The 24,194-nt window shown below is 40.1% G+C and overlaps 2 protein-coding genes across 2 annotated transcripts; one reads left to right on the top strand and one right to left on the bottom strand.

The window, feature by feature from the left end:
* The first annotated feature begins 50 nt into the window (after positions 1–50).
* On the top strand, positions 51–4,689 carry LOC118376863 (uncharacterized). The gene is made up of 4 exons (XM_035763665.2): positions 51–2,105; positions 2,374–2,765; positions 3,041–3,122; positions 3,378–4,689. Exons 2-4 carry the CDS (start codon positions 2,473–2,475, stop codon positions 3,516–3,518), a joined length of 516 nt encoding a protein of 171 aa, XP_035619558.1. The 5' UTR covers positions 51–2,105; positions 2,374–2,472; the 3' UTR covers positions 3,519–4,689.
* A 3,929-nt stretch (positions 4,690–8,618) lies between these two features.
* On the bottom strand, positions 8,619–22,831 carry LOC118376871 (dnaJ homolog subfamily C member 8-like). The gene is made up of 9 exons (XM_035763682.2): positions 22,671–22,831; positions 21,612–21,713; positions 20,629–20,685; positions 14,548–14,614; positions 14,359–14,453; positions 14,011–14,082; positions 13,813–13,904; positions 10,440–10,515; positions 8,619–10,162 (listed from the first exon to the last, which is right to left on the bottom strand). Exons 1-9 carry the CDS (start codon positions 22,761–22,763, stop codon positions 10,037–10,039), a joined length of 780 nt encoding a protein of 259 aa, XP_035619575.1. The 5' UTR covers positions 22,764–22,831; the 3' UTR covers positions 8,619–10,036.
* Positions 22,832–24,194: the final 1,363 nt, after the last annotated feature.

The following is a 24,194-nucleotide window of genomic DNA, read 5'->3' as shown; positions in this document are numbered from 1 at the left end:
GATTTATCTTGTGACTGTAGGCCTTAGGGGGACTTGTGTGTGTCTGGCAAAACTAGTGTTGGCATAAGATATAGCAGGCTGTCAGGAAACCCCTTAATGACCCTGGCCTATTGCTCGATTTCATAGTATTTTATTACCAACTCTACTACTACTAACCAAATTAGTCTAGCACTACAATATTAATTTTCCTTCATTCTGATCTTCTCCCCACCTCAAACTCTGTTAGAGGAGGTCCAAGGTCCCTTCACCTTCAGATGTTCTCCGCCAATGTGTTTTGAGAAGGAATAGGTAGAATGCAAGGAAAGATTGAGGTTCACTCTTGGAATCTCTTCTGAAGTCTGCCTTCCAGATCTGGCAGCAGGCTCACCCACAAGAAGGGCCAAGGACAAGAGGATCCGCTGTGGCAGCCGCCTGGCATGTGTACTTAACGTCATGGGTACTCCTCCGTCTGCCACTAACTCGTCATCTCTCTACTACCTTAGTCTCTTTGCCTCTGTCCCTGGCCTGCTTTCCCTCACTCCATCTGTTTCTCCCATCTGCTACCATAAAAGTTAGAGCAAAGTTTAGCAAAGCAAGAATCTGTAGATATATGCTGGTAAACTAAGGCAGACAAAGTTCATTCAGACCCCTTGACCTTTTTTACAGTACATCCTTATTCTAAAATGTAACCCCCCGCCCCCTTCCTTATCAATCTACACACAATACCCCATAATGACAAAGCAAGACATTTTGCAAATGTATTTAAGAAAGAAGCCTGATTTGGTGGATTGCTGCAGAGATGGTTGTCCTCCTGGATGGTTCTCCCATCTCCACAGAGGAACTCTGACAGAGTGACCATCGTGTTCTTGGTCACCTCCCTGGACCAAGGCCCTTCTCCCCTGATTGCTCAGTTTGGCTGGGCAGCCAGCTGAGTTCTAGGAAGAGTCTTGGTGGTTCCAAACCTCTTCCATTTAAGAATGATGGAGGCCTCTGTTCTTGGGGACCTTCAATTATGCAGAAATTTGTTGATACCCTTCCCCAGATCTGTGCCTCCTGTCTCGGAGCTCTACGGACAATTCCTTCAACCTCATGGCTTGGTTTTTGCTTTGACATTCACTGTCAACTGTGGGACCTTATCTATAGACAGGTGTGTGCCTTTCCAAATCATGTCCAATCAATTGAATTTACCACAGGTGGACTCCAAGTTATAGAAACAGCTCAAGGATGATCAATGGAAACAGGATGCGCCTGAGTCTCATAGCAACGGGATTGAGTACTCATTTACATAAGGCATTTGTTTAAAAAATATATATTTATCTTTGCTAAAAAAAATCTCAACTTCTTTCGGTTGGTCATTATTTAGTATTGTGTGTAGATTGAGGGGGAAAATGTAATATATTTTAGAATAAGTCTGTAATGTAACAAAATGTGGAAAAGGGGAAGGGGTCTGAATACTTTCCGAATGCACTGTATATGTAGCAACCAAGGCAGACATTAGGGTGTGAGAGTTAAGTTCACTGGATGAACAAAACTATTAACCTTTTAAACGTCTAGCTATAGAAATAAATAAAAAATAACCCAAACAACCAAGTTTTATAATTGAGATTGTATTTTACTTGTATTACCAACAGTATATTTCCATCAGTCAATGTATAGACATGATCAGGTACAAAGTGGTGGAAGGCTGATGGATCATGGTTAGACGTTTCCACATAGGATCTTGACCTGTTATTGCATCAATGAATCCGTTTACTTCAATTGGCAGCTATTCTAAAGAAAATGCCCCCACCCACCACTCTGATATTGAAAATAAACTGAACTAACCAAATTTAAGAAATGGGAACGGGTCATTCCAAGTCATCATTGAAATCGACATGACATGCTTGTTTCTTTCCTACACTGGTTTGTTTGCGACCCTGTAGGTTCTAATTAAATAAGTAGCGCTTACGTCTTCAGCTAATCTGCCTGAGAAGCTTGGAGGGTCATCTGTTAAATCCCCATAAGAGGGACTAGTGCGCATTTGTCCGGTAAAGTGGCTAGTCTCAACCTCAAACAATGCTGTCACTGTGAGGAATTATTTTGAGTACTTGACTTTATTGGATACTGCAAATAGACAATATTTACAGGTATGTGCAATTAGAAAAGGATGCACGTCACACTTGAAATTGCCTTGCATAGATTTTAGTTTTGATAATGTATTTGTAATTATTTATCCGTATGTGTTGGCTGTATTCTAAATAATGTAGTTGACATTGGTTCCATTGTTGTTGATAATGCCACCTTTTTTAAGACTGTTCAACTTGCAATCAGAGACACTGCATACATTTAGTTTTGTGTCGTTTCCCTCCTTTTGAACTCCCGACTCAATCATTATCCTGTCTTTGCTGTTGACAGGTCTGAAGAACAGCTCATCAGTCAATTTCCTCCAGTCAGTCAGCTGAGAGATACTGAAACGCTACTAGTGCTCAAAGCAGCACACACACACACAACTAGATGGATCTTATGGTGGATCTTAAGTCCCTGGGTGATCCCATCAAGCAGTTCAGCGACTATGTGTCAGGGACGGGGACCAAACCGGACAACAAAATAGGCACCAAAAAGAGCACAGGGGCCAGACGGAAGAGTGTAGTCGTGAGCACAGGGGCCAGACGGAAGAGCGTAGTTGTAGTCCGGAGGCACAGCATAGTCAGGAGGAAGAGTGTCCCTTGCGCCAAAACTTGCACCAAGCAGAGAGCCGTACCAGACTCCTGGCTCAGTGCATACCAGGCTGACATTCAGAGAGAACGGTAGGGATGGTTGGCCATTGTTTTTAGTAGATATAAAACCATTAAAGGCCAGTTTCCTGGAAGGAAATTAAGCCTAATCCTGGACTAAAGAGCACTTTTAATGGAGATTCTTAATTGAACATGCTTTTTAGTCCAGGACTAGGCTAAATCTGTGTCTGGGAAACCGACCCGTAGAGCTTACATAGATAAGTATCAAACTTTTAGGTATATCTGCTTGGGAGACTAACAAAATGCCACTGAAGCATCTCTAATGTTCGCGTATTGTGCTACTGTAGGAAACTGAGAGAGAAGAAGATTGCAGAAAGGTCCATCAGAAGGAGGAGTCAGCATTTCAGGAGCCAGCACTGCCTCCAAAAGGTAATTGAGTCTGTGTTCACGTCATGTGTGACTGGTCATAATAACAGAAGGTCACTCATTCAGTAGGCATCTGATCTGAGAGTATATCCAATTTAATTTTGAAAGAGTAATGGGTGAAACTTGAAATTACAAGAGACCTATTCTAATTGAACTATGTCTCTCGTTTATATGAAGGGATTACAAGTGTACTGTTGGCCAGGATTTTAGACTTACAAAAGGCATAATTGAACCTTTTTTTTTTCTATCTTCATGTAGAGTAAGACTAATGCCAGGAGGAACCAGAAATCTGTGAAGGATGATTCGCTGTTTGGTGCCTTCCAGGGGCTCAGTCTGAACGTGACGGGAGGTGCCCAGAGCTCGATGGCCTCAGGCGGGGACCAGTGTAAAATAATGTGAGGCAAAAGACTTGACTCATATAACCAGGCCTAGGCTTCCAGGGCCGAGGCAACATATCACCTATCACTTTAATCTCGTTCACCAGCAGGCTCTCTGTTGACATGTGTATGGGATAACAATTGAGACTGGGGACGAGGTTACCTACACTTTCCCTTGAGACATTCTGAGAAGACTGAACTACGGGGAAAAACAACAGGTCTTGTGTTGATGAGAAATCACAATGAAGCCAAAGTTTTAAAGGTAGACTCAACAATATGATGTAGGTGCAGAAAGTAAACAGAATATTGGGTCAATTTACGCAACAACTGGGCTCCTGAGTGGTGCAGCGGTCTAAGGCACTGAATCTCAGTGCTCGAGGCATCACTACAGACCCTGGTTCGATTCTGGGCTGTATCACAACCGGCCGTGATTGGGAGTCCCAAAGGGTGGTGCACAATTGGCCCAGCGTTGTCCGGATTAGGATTTGGCCGGGGTTGGCCGTCATTGTAAATAAGCAATTTGTTCTTAACTGACTTTGCCTAGTTAAATAAAACCTCTTTATTTTTTAATATGGTATTTGACAGTATCAAAATTGTCTATGAAAAAATAATTCATGCATTTTTATCAATTTAGGGTTAGGCATAAGGTTAGCAGTTAGGTTAAAAATCACTTTTTGAGAAGAGAAATTGTACAAATAGGTGGAGTTTATGACTTTGTTGCTGACTTTGTTACTAGTTACGACCCTCTAACAGCTTGAAGCAAACCTGTGCGCATGTGCAAATACTGTGTGAGAGCGTCATCTTGCATCCCCCTATATCCCAATATCTGCGGTGCTGCTCGTGGCAACGTCATTTTGCTGTGTCTACCTTTTCAGTTGGTTTATTAAAGATGAAGGGGGTAAGTGCACTAGCATATCAGACAACACAAGCTCTGGGGGAGGGCCATGCGCCTGTCATCAATGTCTATTTTTTATTTGGTTTAATAAATAATTTTTACAGTAACCCTGAAGTCAATCATAAACCTTTTCAATGTCCATATGTATTAAGAAGCTAAGTGTTTGTTTTTTGGGCTTCAGTAATGTGACTGAAAAAAGTGCCTCAGGCCTTGTAGCAACTGTAATGACTGCCAATAATGTACTAGCTGCTAATATAATAACTTTTGCATTCATAATGTAATAAAATCTCAACTAATATGCAATGTTTTTTTTAATTATATATATATCTATATCCCTGAAATGAGTCGGGTGATGTCCCCGGAACAAACTAAGTACTAGACAAAAACGTGGGACCATGACATAACCTCCTGACCACTATAGGCAACCATTTTGTGATGTTCCGGGGACATCCTAATGACACATTTTTATTAGGAGGGACGTTCCCTTGGGACCATCCTGCAAACATCCTAATGACTAGTAAAATGAAAGTCCTGAGAACGTCCTAAAAAGGTTAGTGACATCTTGGTAACTAAATATTGTTCTGGAGGCAGCTGTGTAGTGGGTCAATGTGAGAAAAGGGTCAATATCAGGGGATAACTTTATCTATACAATGAGTATAGAAATCATTAACACCTGCTCTTGGCTCCCAAGTGGCGCAGTTGTCTAAGGCACTGCATCTCAGTGCTAGAGGGGTCACTACAGACCTTGGTTTGTTTCCAGGCTGTATCACAACCGGTCATGATTGGGAGTCCCACAGGGCGGCGTACAATGGGCCCAGCGTCATCCAGGTTAAAATTCGATCTCTAGCTGTCCCATAGCAATGAACATGTCAGGATGAGACAGACAGCTTTTCTCAGCCAGTCGAAATCATATATATATATATATATATATATGCCATTTATCAGACGCATTTTTATCCAAAGCGACTTACAGTCATGTGTGCATACATTCTACGTATGGGTGGTCGGGGATCGAACCCACTACCCTGGCGTTACAAGCGCCATGCTCTACCAACTGAGCTACAGAAATCATGAATCAGCTGGTATAATTTTTATGTATATATATACAAAGAAATTTCAATCTAAATGCAGCTAGTTTGCAGTCTTTCCAGCTTCCGTTTGGAGTTATTGTGTTGGCTGTGTTGTTGGCTAGCTCCTCTGAACAAGTTTCCTGACGAGAGAGCACATGTTCTGTGCCAGGCAAAATTGCGCATCATTAGCTCATTGTTATGGATCTATCCATATAAATGTCACTGGAATACCGATCAAACAAACGCAAATGCAGATACTTTGCTTTTATTCTGGCGGGACTGTTTGACATGACTGTAAATTAGCTGTGGTTGGCTTGCTAGTAAGCAAGTGATTAGGAACGTTGCCAGCCAGTATCGCAATGGAACATTTTAGAACGAATGACTGGAGCGATCGCGTCCATAGATGCAGAACAAAAATACTTTAACGAGTGGGTCGCGTCTCTGGCAACCGAACCGATAGAACGAATGCTTGGGTAGCAAGCAACCTTAGATTTGTGTCGGGACAAAATCTCGTGGAAGTATGAATACATTCATCAGTCATTATTTGAACGTTGGTAACCCACTGTAAAAAAAGTGACTTCGTCTCAAACAACACCCATGCCACTATATCCTCCAAACACTGGCTTCTAGGGCATGATCGCTTAAGTAGTGCACGCTCTTGAACGCCCTTAAAGCCAGTCAGTACTCAACAATGCCATGGTATAAAATGTAAAAGTCGATGCATAATGTAATAATTATATAGTTCAACTTCATGTGCAAAAACGTTACGTTATGCGTTCAGCATATTTATTACATGATTGGCAAGTTATTACATTATGAATGCCAAAGTTATTACATTATTGGCAGTTATTACATGATCAAATGCAAACGTTATTACATTATGAGCAGCTATTAGATGATCAGCTTCTACAAATTCAACTGACTGAAAGTACATGGGGATATCGTGAACAAATGCCGTGGTCAATGCTACTGTAACCTGTGCTATACTGCATCGCTGTAACTCTGCGTTGTGTGTGGTTGATTGAGACTATAAATTTAATTTTACCTTTATTAAACGTGGACTTTGGATATCAGGTAGTTTTAATCAAGCAGAACTCACTCGCTGCATCCTGCATCTGCATCCAAAAGGAAATAAAACATTTGTAGAGCACATATGTTCTGAGAATCGTCGCCTCTTTCTCTCTCAGTGCATCAAAATGATTTTCGAATACACAAATTAATACAGTCTCTCCTTATTATACATAACATATTTTACATAGATAAAACCACATACCTGCATCCAAAAGGAAATAAAACATTTGTAGAGCACATATGTTCTGAGAATCGTCGCCTCATTCTACAACAGATGCACAGACTAATATAATACTACAACAGATAGAACAATGGATAGAGCACGTCGCCTGGATTCTGGCCGATTCAATCGTATTTAACTGACAACATTTCTTGAGGGTTTGAACAAAAAAAGGGTTCGAGATTTCGTTCCTACTGGTAAACTAATGTCTTGAGGATGGACACAGCTTTCTATCCAAGCTAGGAGAGAGCGCAATAGTGCTGAGTGATTAGTGCTTTTTGAAGTCTGTTTGATTATTTTTTTTAAATCATGGTTTTCAATTTAATTTTCGATAATTGTTTAAAAACAAATGCACCATGTATTATGTGGGTTGAATGCTGTAACACAGAATAAAACAATTATTAAAAGTCCAATGATGATAGTGCCCATTACTGCTTATCACATAGCAATAATTTATTAACAATATTTCAACTATGTACTATTACATTTGATGCCTATGCTGTCTGACAAAATCACAATTTTGTAGTTCTTCAAATACATAAGGCATACTTTTATGACTGCTGAATATACCAACTATTAACCACTTAGATAATGTATTTTCAGGTAGAGATACCTTGTGAAGCAACAGCTGCTCTCTATATGATCTCACCATCGGCATTCTCTCTTCAGTAGCAGGCGTAAAAGAAAAAGATCGGACAAGTAGATGCGCAATGAATTATGATCATTGTGGTTAATTACTACGTTTTAAGCCCTAAACTATGTAGAATATTGGCCTGTTGGTGACGACATCACACAGTTCAGGCTGGATCTGATTTGTCTGTAGAGAAACTGAGCTATGTGCGCATTGAGCTCACAGAAAAAAACCTGAACGAAATGGCATTCAAATTATTTCACCGACATTGGTCAATTAGTTGTTTAAAAAAACAAAAATAACTGGAATTTTGGTTAATCGCTCAGCACTACAGTTCAAGTACAGCTCGTGATGCAGGTTCACCTTGCCTATACAGGAAAGTTGTAAATTCTAAAACATTATTGGTAGCTGACAAGTATGCTGTTGCATCGAACATTTGTTTTACAATCTGCAATGTTTGAATTTCCAACTTTCAATTACTGAACAACCAGCCAGCAGTCACACAATGGCAGCTTTGCTACAAAGCTATAGATTTTTAGAAATATTTAAAATGAGAACATTATGACCAAATAGGCCTACCATTAAACATTTATCCATAAGCTAAAGCAAAGCTATTACATACCCTGACACCCAGCACCTCGACTTAATCGGTGTGAGTTTCTTTTTCCTTCTAGACCACAGAAAGCCTAACATCGACTCGATAGACATGCAGAAGCATAGACATGTCGCAATTTAAGCACCACGGACAACAACCCAGTCTATACTTTGTGAGTGGCTGGCTAACACAGTAGACATATTTTAGGGGTGTGGGGACTCCGACATTGCGGGTGTCCAGAGAATCTGGAATGTGAAGATGCATTTCAATGCTTTATCTTTTCTTTATGCCTCTGTAGCCGAAGAGAACACTTTGGTAGTCATTTCTATATGTATTGCCATGAGTTTAATATCCTCATGTTGTATCCTATATGTGCACACTCGATAGTTGTCATTGCATTTATTTACAACTTACGCACTTTTAGTAAATATACATTTGTATATTTTTTTTGCTCTGTCACAATTTAGTTTAGTTGTCTTTGACAAATGAGTAATTGAATGTATTTTCAATGAATGATTATTAAAAGACAAAATGTTGAACAAGACTAAAAACGTGGGCTCATCATGCTTCACTTACAGGCAAGAACAAACTGACAAATGCCTTTGCTTTGATCACACTCACAGACGACCTGACTATCTCCTAAGAATATCTTGGACATTTTTATTGTTGTAGTATAACGATTACAGTTCAACGGACAGAAAAACAGCTCTCACAGACTTGGCTTCGAATTTCCATGGTACTGTAGATTGAGTGAAACACTGCTGCAATTAAACATTTGATATGGATGCACAATGCTACTGCTAATTAAAGAACACTACTAGTGGTTAGATGATAGGTATATTATCATGACCAATGCACAATTGGGGTAACATATTTTAATGTATTGGAGAAAACAAAGTCAGAGGGGGTATCATCATGGGAATAGGAGTGGATTTTCTTGTCTCTGTCCCAAATGACACCCCATTCGCTATTTAATGCACTTATTTTCCCTGGGACCCATATGGCTCTGGTCAAAAGTAGTGCATTATATATGGATTGGGTGCCAATTGGGACGCTCCTGTGTAGTGGAATCCCAAGTTACTGTGGGTTTGAAATTGTGATGAGCTAATCATCTGGGCAGCAGGTAGCCCAGTGGTTAGAGTGTTGGACTAGTAGCCGAAAGGTTGCAAGATCGAATCCCCGAGCTGACAAGGTAAAAATATGTTGTTCTGCCCCTGAACAAGGCAGTTAACCCACTGTTCCTAAGCCGTCAATAAAAATAAGAATTTGTTCTTAACTGACTTGCCTAGTTAAATAAAGGAAAAAAATAATCTGGATGGCAGGATACTTTGAGATATGGGGATACTCTTCCTCACTTTACAACCACTGCGCTTGAATAGAGGAGTAAATACTCCCATTGTCCTCCAAGAGTGGCTGGATATTCTCCTTGTGTTTCACAGTAAGGGGAAATTTCCTTAATAACATGTTATAGCATCTTGTACCTATTGACAAATACAAGGCAGTCGCTAGCTAAGGATTTCATTATTCTACCCTCAACTAGATTGCCTCGTTTTGGAGTCAATACTTGGTAGACCACAAAATTGGCTTGTTACAAACAAGCTTTTATTTAAAGGTAAAAAAGAAAAGAAAAAAGAAAACACAGCACAAAAAGTCCAGTCAAACTAAGGTGGATACAGAAATGGAAGATTTCCTGTCATCTTGTCTACTTTGAGGCCAGTAAGTGTGATGGTCCCATGGAGGTTGCAGATCACAATTATGTACATAAAAAATAAAAAATAAACGAGCACGAAACTACATTTCTCAGGAGGCTGGATGCACTGTCAAGTGTAAGTAAGAATGTTGGGCTGAGTCTCGATTTCGCCAACCTTCTCCCGAAGTGTACGCTTGCCATGTTGGAATTTTTACAATGGTGGAAACTCCCTCCAGCCAACGCTTACACACCACTCATACGCTTTTAAAACATCACGTGGAGTGTGCCAGTATACACTTCTAGAAAAGGGTGAAGAATCGGGATGAAGCCTTTGGGTAGTATCCTTAACCCTCACTTCTCAACAGACGTCACTCTCTCTGCTCCATCTTGACTTTAGGAGGCTTCAGGAAGGACCGGGGTTTCTTCTCTTTTTTAGCCTTGCTCTTGCCTGCCTGGAAACTCCTCCAACTGTCCACTCGCCCATCCCTTGTTTCCTTGTGAAAATATAAGGTAGAGTCAGCGATGCACTAAGTAAACAGCAATATGGGGGACGACTTCTGAAACAACTACAACTATCTGCAGTTCATCCTGCTGCTCGTGGCAACGCCATACCCCTGAATCAGTTAAAACAACTGAAGAGCTAGTTATTCAACAGTAGGTACTCGGTCTCTCCTCATCCCATGTTATTTCGGGTGAGGATCAAAGTTCTGCTCAAAACATTACCACCCACAAAAATGACTGAAATGTATTTATAACCTTTTTTCAACATACCTCAAAGTTTTTCTGCCATTCCCTCTCTCGCTTAGCTTTCTCTGCCGTCTCAATCTCTTCCTCTCTTGCCCTTTTCCTGAAAAGGAAAACATGAAACATTGAATTACATTATATTCCCTCCTTAAGGACACAAAAAGACAAGCACAAAGACATTAAGGGCCATGTACAGTGCATTCGGAAAGTATTCAGACCCCTTGACTTTTTCCACTTTGTTACGTTACAGCCTTATTCAAAAAATAAAATAATCTATATTTACACACAATACCCCATAACAAAGCAAAAACAGTTTTTTAGACATGTTTGCAAATATATTTAACATAAAAAAACAGAAATATTACATTTACATAAGTATTCAGATCCTTTACTCAATACTTTGTTGAAGCACCTTTGGCAGCAAATACAGCCTGGAGTCTTGGGTATGGCGCTACAAGCTGGGCACACCTCTATTTGGAAAGTTTCTCACATTTTTCTCTGCATATCCTCTCAAGCTCTGTCAGGTTGGATGGGGAGCGCGCTGCACAGCTATTTTCAGGTCTCTCCAGAGATGTTCGATCAGGTTGAAGTCTGGGCTCTGGCCGGCCAACTCAATGATGAACTTTCAGAGACTTGTCCCAAAGCCACTCCTGTGTTGTCTTGGCTGTGTGCTTAGGGTCATTGTCCTGTTGGTGAACCTTCGTCCCAGTCGATTCCTAAGAGCAGGTTTTCATCAAGGATCTCTCTTTACTTTGCTCCGTTCATCTTTCCCTCAATATTGACTAGTCTCCCAGTCCCTGCTGCTGAAAAACATCCCCACAGCATGATGCTGCCACCACCACGCTTCACCGTAGGGATGGTACCAGGTTTCCTTCAGATGTGACGCTTGCCATTCAGGCCAGAGTTCAATCTTGGTTTCATCAGACCAGAGAATCCTGTTTCTCCTGGTCCGAGAGTCCTTTAGGTGCCTTTTGGCAAACTCCAAGCGGGTTGTGCCTTTTATTGAGGAGTGGTTTCCATCTGGCCACTCTACCATAAAGGCCTGATTGGTGGAGTGCTGCAGAGATGGTTGTCCTTCTGGAAGGGTCTCCCATCTCTACAGAGGAACTCTGGAGTGCTGTCAGAGTGACCATTGGGCTCCTGGTGGACCTCCCTGACCTGACAATTGGGGGCCTTTCTCCCCCCAATTGCTCAGTTTGGCCGGTGGCCAGCTTCAGGAAGAGTCTTGGTGGTTCCAAAATTATTCCATTTAAGAATGGGCCTGTTTTCTTGGGGACCTTCAATGCTGCAGAAAGTTCCCCCCCCCCCCAGATCTGTGCCTCGACACAATCCTGTCTCGGAGCTCTACGGACAATTCCTTCGACCTCATGGCTTGGTTTTTGCTCTCAATGTCAACTGTGGGACCTTATATAGACAGGTGTGTGCCTTTTCAAATCATGTTCAATCAATTGACCTTACCACAGGTGGACTCCAAATCAAGTTGTAGAAACATCAAGGAAGCAGGATGCACCTGAGCTCAATTTCATGTCTCATAGCAAAGGGTCTGAATACTAATGTAAATAAGGCATTTGTTTATTTTTTTTAAATACATTTGCAAACATAAAAAAAAATATATATATTTTCTCTTTGTCATTATGCATTATTGTTTTCCAAACCCAATTTAAATCATGTCATCGCTGCAACTCCCCAATGGGATCGGGAGGCGAAGGTCAAGACTCCTAAACATGACCTGCCAAACCGCACTTATAAACACCCGGCTGCTTAACCCAGAATCCAGCCACACCAGTGTTGGAGGAAACATTGTTCAACTGACGACCATGGTCAGACTGCAGAAGCCCAGCCCGTCACAAGGAGTCGCTAGAGCACGATGAGCCAAGAAAAGCCCCGCCCCCCCCCCAAAACCCTCCCTTAACCTGGACGACGCACGGCCGGTTGTGATAGAACCTGGGATCGAACCTAGGTCTATAGTGACGCCTTAAACCACTGCCCCACTCGGGATCGAACCCAGATCCGTAGTGATGCCTTAGATCGCTGCGCCACTCGGGAGGCCCAACATTGAATAAGTGTACATGCAACACTAATAATTCAATATTGAATTGATTATGGCAGTGGGCAGATTATGCAATAGTCATGAAAACACCTTACTCTGCATAAGTTTAAAGCACACACGATAAAACACCTGGTTTTCTGATCAATCTTTCAAATTATTAGGACATTTAAACACCTTCAAACGGTCTTCCAGCGGTGTACTTGATCTGCGCATGTGCTTGCGCCAGCCGAGCGAGCCTCCCCCTTCAGTGCCAGTAAAGTGTGTTCGGAACAACAATGGATGTGTCTTAGAAGTCGTTCACATAAACTTTATACAGCATGTCCAAACTCAGAATCAAATATGCGTCCCAAAAATGTGTTCACTGCGGTAGATTGTTTATTTTCACCAACGATTTTCTGCAGTTAGTGCCACCAGGTAGCCTGGTTTCAGATGGGTCCACGTAAATAGGATTATAAAGGAAATCGTTCTTCTTGTAAAGCATGTAAACATTTTTAAATGAGCTATTATATTAAATCTGACTATCCACAACAATCCCATTATTGTGTGCATGTAACTGCACACGCTGTGAGTCTTCTGTGCTATTCTGTATTTCATGGACAATATACAGCCTTCAGAAAGTATTCACACTCCTTGAATTTCTTCACATTTTGTTGTTATACAACTTGAATTTAAAATGAATTAGATTACGTTTTTGTGTCACTGGCCTACACACAATATCCCATAATGTGAGTGGAATTATGTTTATCGATTTTTTAATTAATAAAAAATGGTAAAGCTGAAATGTGTTGAGTCAATAAGTATTCAACCCCTTTGTTATGGCAAGCCTAAATAAGTTCAGGAGTGAACATGTGCTTAACAAGTCACATAAATTGCATGGACTCACTGTGTGCAGTAAGTGTTTAACATAAAATGTAAATGACTACACCCTACACCCTACATCCTGTTTGCAACAAGGCACTAAAGTAAAACTGCAAAAATAATTGTTAATAAGTGTTATGTTTGGGGCAAATCCAAAACCACTGAGTACCACTTCACATTTTGAAGCATGGTGGCGGCTGCATGTATGCTTGTCATCGGCAATGACTAGGGAGTTTTTTTAGGATAAAAATAACCCGAATAGACAAAAGCACAGGCAAAATCCGAGAGGAAAATCTGGTTCAGTCTGCTTTCCAACAGACACTAGGAAACAAATTCACCTTTCAGCAGGACAATAACATAAAACACAAGGCCAGATATACACTGGAGCCGCTTACCAAGACGACGCGGAATGTTACCAAGTGGCCTAGCTAAAGTTTGGATTTATAACCGGCTTGAAAATCTATAGCAAGTTGACTGAAATGGCACTATTACCTTTCATGCATGTCCTTGGCTTCACGCTCCTTCCTCTTGATTTCAAGCTCTGCAAACAGCTTCATAGTCTGCTTGTACACCGCCTGTCTGAACTGACAATCAAGAAAAGAGTGGTATCCTTAGTAAAATAACAATAAGCCCAGTCTCAAAAAACAGCCTTACATCTGTTACAAGTTATATTTAACAACTTGTCAATACCATTTCTGGGTCATCCTCCTCCAAGAATTGAGGCTTCCCATCCTTCTTCAGCTGTTTCTTCTTCTCTTTCATCTGTTGCAATTTTAAAAAAAAGATGCAGTTGAAGTGTCATATGCTGTGGCAATACATGAACTCAACTGTAATCGTGGCATCACTAGTATTAATACAATTGTACAGTGAATCTATGTCCCAAATGGCACCCTATTCACTTTATAGTGCATTACTTTTGACCAGAACCCTATAGGTCATGGTCAAAAGTAGTGGACAATATAGGGAATAGGGTTCCATTTGGGAAGCGACTGTACCTATGAGACGTGTGAACAGAGGGACAGGTGGTTAGTTACTCACATTATGCTCAACATATTCCCTTCCTGCTTGGATCACATCAACTGCCCTCTTCTTCTGTTCTGGGTCCAGCAGGTTTTTGTATGCCTTGTCCACAGCTAGAAATACAGTGGGATTGGGGTTGTTAAGATCTCTTTGAATGTATTCGTCTAACTGATGTAGACATACTGTTAACGGCGATTATATTTCTACCTTCAAAGGCTAGTTGTGCTCTGTCTGGATCATCCTGGTTCTTGTCTGGATGGACCAAGATGGACAACTGAAATGGGAGGAGAAATTAGTTGGCATTCATTAGTGTGAGAATCAACAATATCAAATCAGAGTGTATTTGTTAAATACACAGGACACATTGGGGTGTAAATGGCAGGTGGGAAAAGTACCCAATTGTCATACTTGAGTAAAAGTATAGATAGAAAGTTACTCAAGTAAAAGCCACCCAGTAAAATACTACTGGAGTAAAAGTCTAAAAGTATTGGATTTTAAAGATACTTAAAGTTACCAAAAGTACATTTATTTGATCAAATATACGAAGTATAAATAATTTCAAATTCTTATATTATGCAAACCAGAAAGCAGAATTTTCTTGTTTTTAAAATGTATGTATAGCCAGGGTCACATTCCAACACTCAGACATTAGTTACAAAAGATGCACTTGTGTTTAGTGAGTCCGCCAGAACATAGGCAGTAGGGATGACCAGGTGTTCTCTTGATACGAGAGTGCATTTCACAATTTTCCTGATCTGCTATGCATTCAAAATGTAACAAGTACTTTTTGGTGACAGGGAAAATGTATGGAGTAAAAAGCACAATATTTTCTTTAGGAATGTAGTGAAGTAAAATTATATATTTTTAAAATGCATGTAATTGAACCTTTATTTAACTAACCAAGTCAGTTAAGAACAAATTCTTATTTACAATGAAGGCCTACCAGGGAACAGTGGGTTAACTACCTTGTTCAGGGGCAGAAGGACAGATGTTTACATTGTCAACTCGTGGATTCGACCCAGCAACCTTTCGGTTAATGGCCCAATGCTCGCCCCAAGTAAAAGTTGTCAAAAATATAAATAGCAAAGTACAGGTACCCCCAAAAAACTAGAGAAGTAGTACTTTAAAGTATTTTAACTAAAGGACTTTACACTACTGGTAAACAGTGCAATGATATGCTTTAGTTGCAAGCCCTCTCTCAACAGTGCAGTGAAACATGAACTCAAAATAATAACATAAGGCAATAAGTGGTGCAAAACAAATAAGGCAGTAGAACATCAAAGATGGAATCTGCAGTGTGCGGAAACAGCGCCACTGCCGCCCCACCACCTTTGTTATTGTTGCAGAGCTGAGGAGTGCGAGCAGAATAGTAAAGAAAATTGCAATACGTGGTGCTCTTCTATGTAGAGTCTGACCGATAAATCAGTTGACCAATAAATCAATTTTATTGGCCGATAGCCCTTCACAAAAAGTTGCATCGGTCTTTATTCCACAGATAAAGCGGCGATATTATATACATTGAAATAACAAATACGTCTGCTAATTTGCAGTCGTTTTTTCCCCTAGGGGGTGCTCTGTGTATTGCTCGTTGAACATAATTCTGCCCTAAAACGCGTGGTGAGAAGAGTAGGCCTTATTGATTTTTATTTAACTGGGCAGTTAAGAACAAATTATTATTTACAGTGACGGCCTAGGAACAGTGGGTTATTAGCCTTTTTTGAATAAGTAAATCAAAAGTGCTCTATACCAAGCAAGCAGCCCTATCCTCATCACTTCCAATAAAGGAAAAAAGTATTTGATCCCCTGCTGATTTGGTATGTTTGCCCACTGACAAAGAAATGATCAGTCTAGAATTTTAAATGGTAGGTTTATTTGAACAGTGAGAGACAGAATAACAACAACAAAAATCCAGAAAAACACATGTCAGAAATGTTATAAATTGATTTGCATTTTAATAAGGGAAGTAAGTATTTGACCCCTCTGCAAAACCTGACTTCGTACTTGGTGGCAAAACCCTTGTTGGAAATCACAGAGGTCAGACGTTTCTTGTAGTTGGCCACAAGGTTTGCACACATCTCAGGAGGGAGATGTGAGGCCTAGCCAGTCTCCAGACCTTAATCCCGTAGAAAATCTGTGGAGGGAGCTGAAGGTTCGAGTTGCCAAACGTCAGCCTCGAAACCTTAATGACTTGGAGATGATCTGCAGAGGAGTGGGACAAAATCCCCCCTGAGAAAGTTATCGGCTTATAAAAAAAAATTAATAAATTTAAAAAAATAAAGAAAATAGAGTAGCACGGTGGCGCTGTTCATTGTCAACCAAATTAGGTTGCTGTTACTCCAGTCTATTGCAGAATTCCGCCTTTGTGACAGCATATACGGTGAGGCAAAAAAATATTTAGTCAGCCACCAATTGTGCAAGTTCTCCCACTTAAAAAGATGAGGCCTGTAATTTTCATCATAGGTACACTTCAACTATGACAGACAAAATTAGAAATAAAAAAATCCAGAAAATCACATCTTATGATTTATGAATTTATTTGCAAATTATGGTGGAAAATAAGTACTTGGTCAATAACAAAAGTTTATTTCCCACCATAATGTGCAAATAGATTAATTAAAAATCCTACAATGTGATTTTCTGGATTTTTTCCCCTCATTTTGTCTGTCATATATATATATATATATATATTTTAAATGTACTTTAAATTTAATCCCCCAAAAAATGTCTAAGTAACAAACTCAGCGAATGATGAGTGTTAACGTTCAAAGCATCCTGAATACACTTTTATTTTTTTTTATTTTATTTTTTTTACATTTTCCACCATGGTCATGGTGCCATGTCAAAACACATAGCATTGCATTTAAAACAGTACAATTTTCCATCTAGGGGTTGTGCCAGGGCGCAATGAAATTCACATAGCAAATATCACTCCAAGCTTTCTTCAAATGTTGGCAGCCCTGCAGGAAGGTAGTTAGCTTAGCTAGCTAGCAATCTGTACAGACACTCCTCCTTGATACATTACTGTCTGGGCTCTATTATGTCAGTGGGCTTAGTTAGTTTTCTGCAAAAAGCAAGACAATTTGCGCAGATCAATCATTCAGGCGATGTGCTTGCATTCATGATGAGGTAAGATTGTTGTTAGTTAGCTAAATTAGAACGTGTTACTAAAAACCAATGCAGTAACTCTTTTACTGCATGAATGTTCAGTCATCAGCGGATGCCATTTGCAGTTGAAATATACAGCCAATGGAATTTTGAATTGAATAACAGTAATTTACATTATGGTTTCAGTAAGAAAACATTGTCCTAATAAAGAGCTAGTGTGTGCTTTTCATAACAAGCTCTCATTGGGTTTCCACTGCCACAATGTCACAAAAAAAATGTAGGAAAACAAAATGTTGCTTTTTGGTCTTAATTTAAGGTTAGGGTTAGAAATAAGGTTAGCAGTGAGGTTAAGAGAAATTGTAGAAATAGGCAGGGGTTATGACTGTGGCTAGTGACAACCCTCTCATTGCAAGGTTGCCATAAAGGAACGCATCTCAGTGCTAGAGGTGTCAATGTGTCACTACAGACCCTGGTTCAATTCCAGGCTGTATCACAACCGGCCATGATTGGGAGTAACATAGGGTGGTGCACAATTAGCCCAGCGTCGTCCGGGTTAGGGTTTGGCCGTCATTGTAAATATGAATTCGTTCTTAACCGATTACCTAGTTAAATAAAACAAATATTTTAAAAAAGTGTTTCTTTACATGACCTTTGTAAAGCACTGTAGTGAATCTACTCAATACAAATTAAATAGAGGTGACATTACAAACGGCAAGTTTCTGTATAGGTTATGAACAGTGCAGTTTCAGATTTACTTTGAGACTGAGTTTAATTCATTCAGCCCTTATTGTTTATTCATGTGCTTGTTGTGGTGCTTCAGCACAAACACTTATGGATTTCTTACCCACTGCAGTAGATAGACACATCTTTAAGTTGTACCTAAGGGAAACTGAACCACTTTTGTATTTACTTTCATACTTATAGAAGATAGTTGCTTTTTGATGGTTATCATGTAAACCACAAATAGAATGTTCTTAAATAATGTTAATTTAAATACTTAGTTAAGAAATCAACATTTAGAGTATCTGTTCATCTTCTGGAGCGTCAATTGCGTTATAAAAAGGTATGTTTTTCAAGTTTACATACACCTTAGCCAAATGCACACACGGAAGCCAAATACACTTACTCAGCTACTCACAATTCCTGACATTTAATCCAAGTAAAAATGTCCTGTCTTAGGTCAGTTAGGGTCACCACTTTATTTTAAGAATGTGAAATGTCAGAATAATAGTAGGGAGAATGATTTATTTCAGCTTTTACCACATTCCCAGTGGGTCAGAAGTTTACATACACTCAATTAGTATTTGGTAGCATTGCCTTGAAATTGTTTAACTTGGGTCAAAGTTTCAGGTAGCCTTCCACAATAAGTTGGGTGAATTTTGGCCCATTCCTCCTGACAGAACTGGTGTAACTGAGTCAGGGTTTTAAGGCCTCCTTGCTCGCACACGCATTTTCAGTTCTGTCCACAGATTTTCTAAAGGTTTGAAATCAGGGCTTTGTGATGGCCACTCCAATACCTCAACTTTGTTGTCCTTAAGCCATTTTGCCACAACTTTGCTTGGGGTCATTGTCCATTTGGAAGACCCATTTGCGACCAAGCTTTAACTTCCTGAATGATGACTTGAGATGTTCATTTTTGATCCTCATGATGCCATCTATTTTATGAAGTGCACCAGTCCCTCCTGCAGCAAAGCACCCTCACAACATGATGCTGCCACCCCCGTGCTTCACGGTTGGGATGGTGTTCTTCGCCTTGCAAGCATCCCTCTTTTCCTCCAAACAATGGTCATTGTGGCCAAACAGTTCTATTTTTGTTTCATCAGACCAGAGGACATTTCTCCAAAAAGTACGATCTTTTCCCCCATGTGCAGTTGCAAACCGTAGACTGGCTTTTTTATGGCGGTTTTGAAGCAGTGGCTTCTTCCTTGCTGAGTAGCCATTCAGGTTATGTCGATATAGGACTAATTTTACTGTGGATATAGATACTTTTGTAACCGTTTCCTCCAGCATCTTCACAAGGTCCTTTGCTGTTGTTCTGGGATTGATTTGCACTGTTCGCACCACAGTACGTTCATCTCTTGGAGACAGAACGCGTCTCTTTCCTGAGCGGTATGACGGCTGCGTGGTGTTTATACTTACATACTATTGTTTGTACAGATGAACGTGGTACCTTCAGGCATTTGGAAATTGCTCCCAAGGATTAACCAGACTTGTGGTCTTGGCTGATTTCTTTTGATTTTCCCATGATGTCAAGCAAAGAGGCTCTGAGTTTGAAGGTAGGCCTTGAAATACATCCACAGGTACACCTCCAATTGACTCAAATGATGTCAATTAGCCTATCAGAAGCTTTTAAAGCCATGCCATAATTTTCTGGAATTTTCCAAGCTGTTTAAAGGCACAGTCAACTTAGTATATGTAAACTTTTGACCCACTAGAATTGTGATACAGTGAATTATAAGTGAAATAATCTGCCTGTAAACAATTGATTCAAAAATGACTTGTGTCATGCACAAAGTAGACGTCCTAACAGACTTGCCAAAACTATAGTTTTTGTTAACAAGAAATGTGTGGAGTGGTTGAAAAACGAGTTTGAATGACTCCAACCTAAGTGTATGTAAACGTACGACTTCAACTGTACATATAAATAAATCGGTGACCTTTGCCTCCCTAAAATTGGTATCGGATTTCAAAAACCTATATCAGTCGGGCTCTACTTTCTTCATGCATGCAATGATGTCAGAGGGTAAAAAAAAACAGTGTTCGTTGTTTGCAGTAACTTCTTTGTTGTTGTAATATTGCAAATGGGTGTGGCCGTTTCACTATTAAGAATATCAGCTATAAAGATATGGTGGGAAATATAAAACTATAGAATTTACAGTATTTACTATGGAATGTACTTTCAATGTGACAGTTATTTACTGTAGATAAAGTGAGCAGTACAATTACATAACAGCAATGATGGCAGTGAGTGAAAGTGTGTATGTATGAAAGTGTGAATGGGTGTGTCAAGAGTCAGTGCAAATAGTATTTTAATAGGATGTGGATGACTAGCAGGTACAGTATGTGCAGGTGGAAAGCTGGGGTTAGCTGTTCAACTGTGTTATGACCTGGAAGCTGTGTTGGAACCGGTAGGTCTAAGACCGGACCCTCCGGTACCTACTGTCAGATATGTAGTATACCTACCGCTCTGAACCTCTTCTTCAACTCCTCATCTGTTGCCTCTGGATCAATTTGTAACACCTGAAATTCAAATGAGGCATTTCACTGGAAGCAAAGTTTACACTGCATAGCTTAAGCAACACAGATCTGTATTTACCTCAAGTGATTCAAACAGCTAGACAAAGTTGCCAGTGTTGTACAAAGGATGTTGCAAGAACCACTGGTTGATCCTTAAATAAAAATACATTTAAAAAAACTCCCCTAGACCTCACTCCCCCCTATCTGTGATACCTACCGCAGCCCTCATCCTCCACATTTAACACCCATTCTGCCAGTCACATTCTGTTAAAAGGTCCCCAAAGCACACACATGAAATCAAATTTTATTTGTCACATGCACCGAATACAACAGGTGTAGGTAGACCTTACAGTGAAATGCTTACTTACAAGCCCTTAACCAACAACGCAGTTAAGAAAAATAAGTGTTAGGCAAATCTTTTACAAATAAGGTGTAGTGTTGCTACTATGCTGTGTTGTCATGTGTTGCTGCCATGCTCTGTTGTTGTTTTAGGTCTCTATTGTCATGATGTGCCTTTAGTCTCATATATATATATATATATAATCCCAGCTCCTGTCCCCACAGGAGGCCTTTTGGTAGGCCATCATTGTAAATAAGTTGTTTTCAACAGACTTGCCTAGTTAAAAAATGGTACACTACCCCTTTTCCTTTGAGAAACACACTCTTGCAGTTTACCATCTCGCCCAAATACAACAGTCACACAAAGTTACCATTTAACTTCTGACACTAATGCAGCACCTTCAACAAGTATCTCAAATGGGTTGAAACCTGCTACGATGCACCTGTCAGCACAACACCTAAGCCATTATGGCAAGAGGCTTGAACCTCTTAATGAGGTTGCTGGTGTTGTACTAAGGACACTTCAATGCAGTTATACACAACAATAATAGATCAACTACAGCTGCATGTGACAGGAACTAGCCACTTACCTCAAACGGGTTTAAATTGAAGTAGGATGACCCAGGTCTGAGCAGCCTGTCTATTTGCTGCTTCGAGGTTAGCACAGAGTCTCTTTTCTCTATCTGCTTAACCTGTTCAACAGAGACATGCCATATTAGTTAGGGTCACAAAAGTTCAGTCATGGTCATATTAGCAAGCAAATGGATATTTACATCATCTTGATCCCTTTCACTGGCCAGCTGGCATAGCATTATCTGTCATGACTCATAAGTCCACTTGGGGAAGGTTGGATAAGATGGAACTGAGCATGTTTACATTCATGCCAGAGATCCAACCCGCTTGCTTACAGCTGCACTAAGGTCAGAAAGGCTTCCTGTCTAGATTAAAACACCCCAGAGCTGGTGCGAGATATGGCTCAGAAAATGAAACTCCATCCAGGGATGAGAAATGTGTTTTACTCCTAAAATTGTGAGTTACACCGTGAAGATTGAATGATTCGTAAAAACGAGTGGTCTTTCAATCTTCTTGGTGTAACAGTTGGCATAATGGGACAATTCGGAGTACTATACAACGTATTTCTCATCCCTGGATTGGGGTATATTTTCCTAGTCATATATCTTAATCTACACAGGAAGCCTGTCCAACCTAGTGCAGCTAGCTGTAAAGAGGGTCAAATCTGCTGTGCTGGCTAGCAAGAGCACAAAACAGATCAAATACTCAACCATTTCACCACCGTTTAAATGGGAAACAAAATTCCTCTACACTGATAGAATAGCCGCGTAACAAACTATATGCGTGTCATGATCACAGAGAAGTGTACTGGCGAATCAACAACACTACTCGGTTAGCGTTAGCACTTGGTAGCTTAGCTTAGCTAGCTAGCTAGCACGTACACACACTGTGTTATGCGAGCTAGCTAGCCCAGTTAACGTTAGCTAACTTTAGCCCCTCTAGCTTTTTAGCTAGCAGATGTTTGTATGCCTCATAAATGCAGGTCCAGGGGACGAATTATCGGTATTTGCCAAATTGATAGTGTTAGGTTACATATCAACACACTGAGGAAGATGTATTTCCTAAATGTATCTTACCTCTGTGTAGAAATGATTGAACAAATCATCCGGACCACTCTGGGTAGAGGGCTCTCCTCCAGCAGCCGCCATCTTGGCTAAGACTTCATTCATCTGACGTCATAATATCCACTATCATATGACTGTCTATGCAGTTTGAGTTTTTGCGCTCAAATACATTTATACAAATAAAAAAATAGGGACCTTCAATAAATGTCAATGAAGGATATAAAACATATTGCAAAGATGTATTGTTTCAGATTGTCCTTTGAAACATTTTCCAAACAATTCAATAAATTGCGTTCAACATAGCTAGCTGATGCAAAAGCTTACACTATAAAACGTTTAATAAAATGTTGAAAAAAAAACTTTAAAACAGGTTAAAATATTTATTATTTTGCTCAAAAAATTATTCGGGTGTTCAAAAATATACCACAACAATTCCACCAATGATCCTTCACCGCCGATGAACAGAAAAAGCAGTGTTCAGTCGGACAATTCAGAGTATTTGTGCGTGTTCCTGGGAAGGGAGCTCTCATCAGATTCCGAGTCGGTGAAGCGTCCTCCACGCGACGGTCTCCAGAGTCCATAGAGAAAGTCTTCTAGGGTGGTAAGGCGTGTGTCCAGAGCTGTCAACTTCTGCTCGATTACCTCCTGTAGCCTGAATCCTTGATGAAACATCGACTGCATGTCCGCAGTGTACTGCGGTTGAAATTAAAATTACCAATACTAACTCAATCATTGTTGCAAGTTATATACATTTGTCTCCAACATAGGAATTAAGATCACGTGTACTGTCTACCAATGATACTGTATGGATAAATATCTTATAAACCCCAGACACATCTATGATGAAACGTATTGGTCAGTCACCTGGTTTTGATTCCTCTTGATTATTCTAAGGCTGATGAAGAGGATGATCAGCAAGACCACAACCAGAGCAAAAGTGACATTGGGCCACTCATGAAGTGCCCAGAACATGGCATCACTGCAAGCGCCATGGACAGATGTGTCCCGAATGCCCACTTGAGGGAACTCCATTCCAACTTGTGACCACGAGGGTATCCCACAGAGATTCATGCACGCCATCTCTGATAGTGTCCTCTTTTTCTTCTCCGGTCAATTGACGAGGCGCATGCTCATGAGAAACCAAAATCGGTATATGCAGACTTGAGAATTTGAAATTCCACAACCTCAACCCCTATTGTGATGTAATAGTGCTAGACAACTGTGAAATATGTCATAAAATACATGTTCAATAGAAATAGGCACTGTTGCTTTTTGCCAAGCTAAATCATCAGTTTACACATACATCACACCAGTCTTGAAATCCCAAAGAATAACAAGTCAATTTACTTGAACGAAACTGTATATAAACAATAAAAAAAAATGTCTATCAAAAGTTTAAGAACATCTACTAATTCAAGGGTTTTTCTTTATTTTTACTATTTTCTACATTGTAGAATGATAGTGAAGACATCAAAACTATGAAATAACACACATGGAATCATGTAGTAACCAAAAACAGTGTTAAACAAATCAAAA

Source organism: Oncorhynchus keta, chromosome 19 (assembly GCF_023373465.1).
Source record: "Oncorhynchus keta strain PuntledgeMale-10-30-2019 chromosome 19, Oket_V2, whole genome shotgun sequence".
In the NCBI taxonomy this organism is placed as follows: domain Eukaryota; kingdom Metazoa; phylum Chordata; class Actinopteri; order Salmoniformes; family Salmonidae; genus Oncorhynchus; species Oncorhynchus keta.
This window is presented reverse-complemented; position numbering and strand designations above follow the sequence as displayed.

Bases quoted from the DNA above. Each gene is read 5' to 3' on its own strand.
- LOC118376863 (XM_035763665.2), top strand. From the start codon at position 2,473: ATGGATCTTATGGTGGATCTTAAGTCCCTGGGTGATCCCATCAAGCAG. The intron at 2,766-3,040 runs GTAGGGATGGTT...GTGCTACTGTAG, and splicing joins GCTGACATTCAGAGAGAACG to GAAACTGAGAGAGAAGAAGA. The intron at 3,123-3,377 runs GTAATTGAGTCT...ATCTTCATGTAG, and splicing joins GCCAGCACTGCCTCCAAAAG to AGTAAGACTAATGCCAGGAG.
- LOC118376871 (XM_035763682.2), bottom strand. From the start codon at position 22,763: ATGAATGAAGTCTTAGCCAAGATGGCGGCTGCTGGAGGAGAGCCCTCT. The intron at 14,454-14,547 runs GTAGAAATATAA...CTGTATTTCTAG, and splicing joins AGCACAACTAGCCTTTGAAG to CTGTGGACAAGGCATACAAA. The intron at 13,905-14,010 runs GTATTGACAAGT...CTTGATTGTCAG, and splicing joins AGGAGGATGACCCAGAAATG to TTCAGACAGGCGGTGTACAA.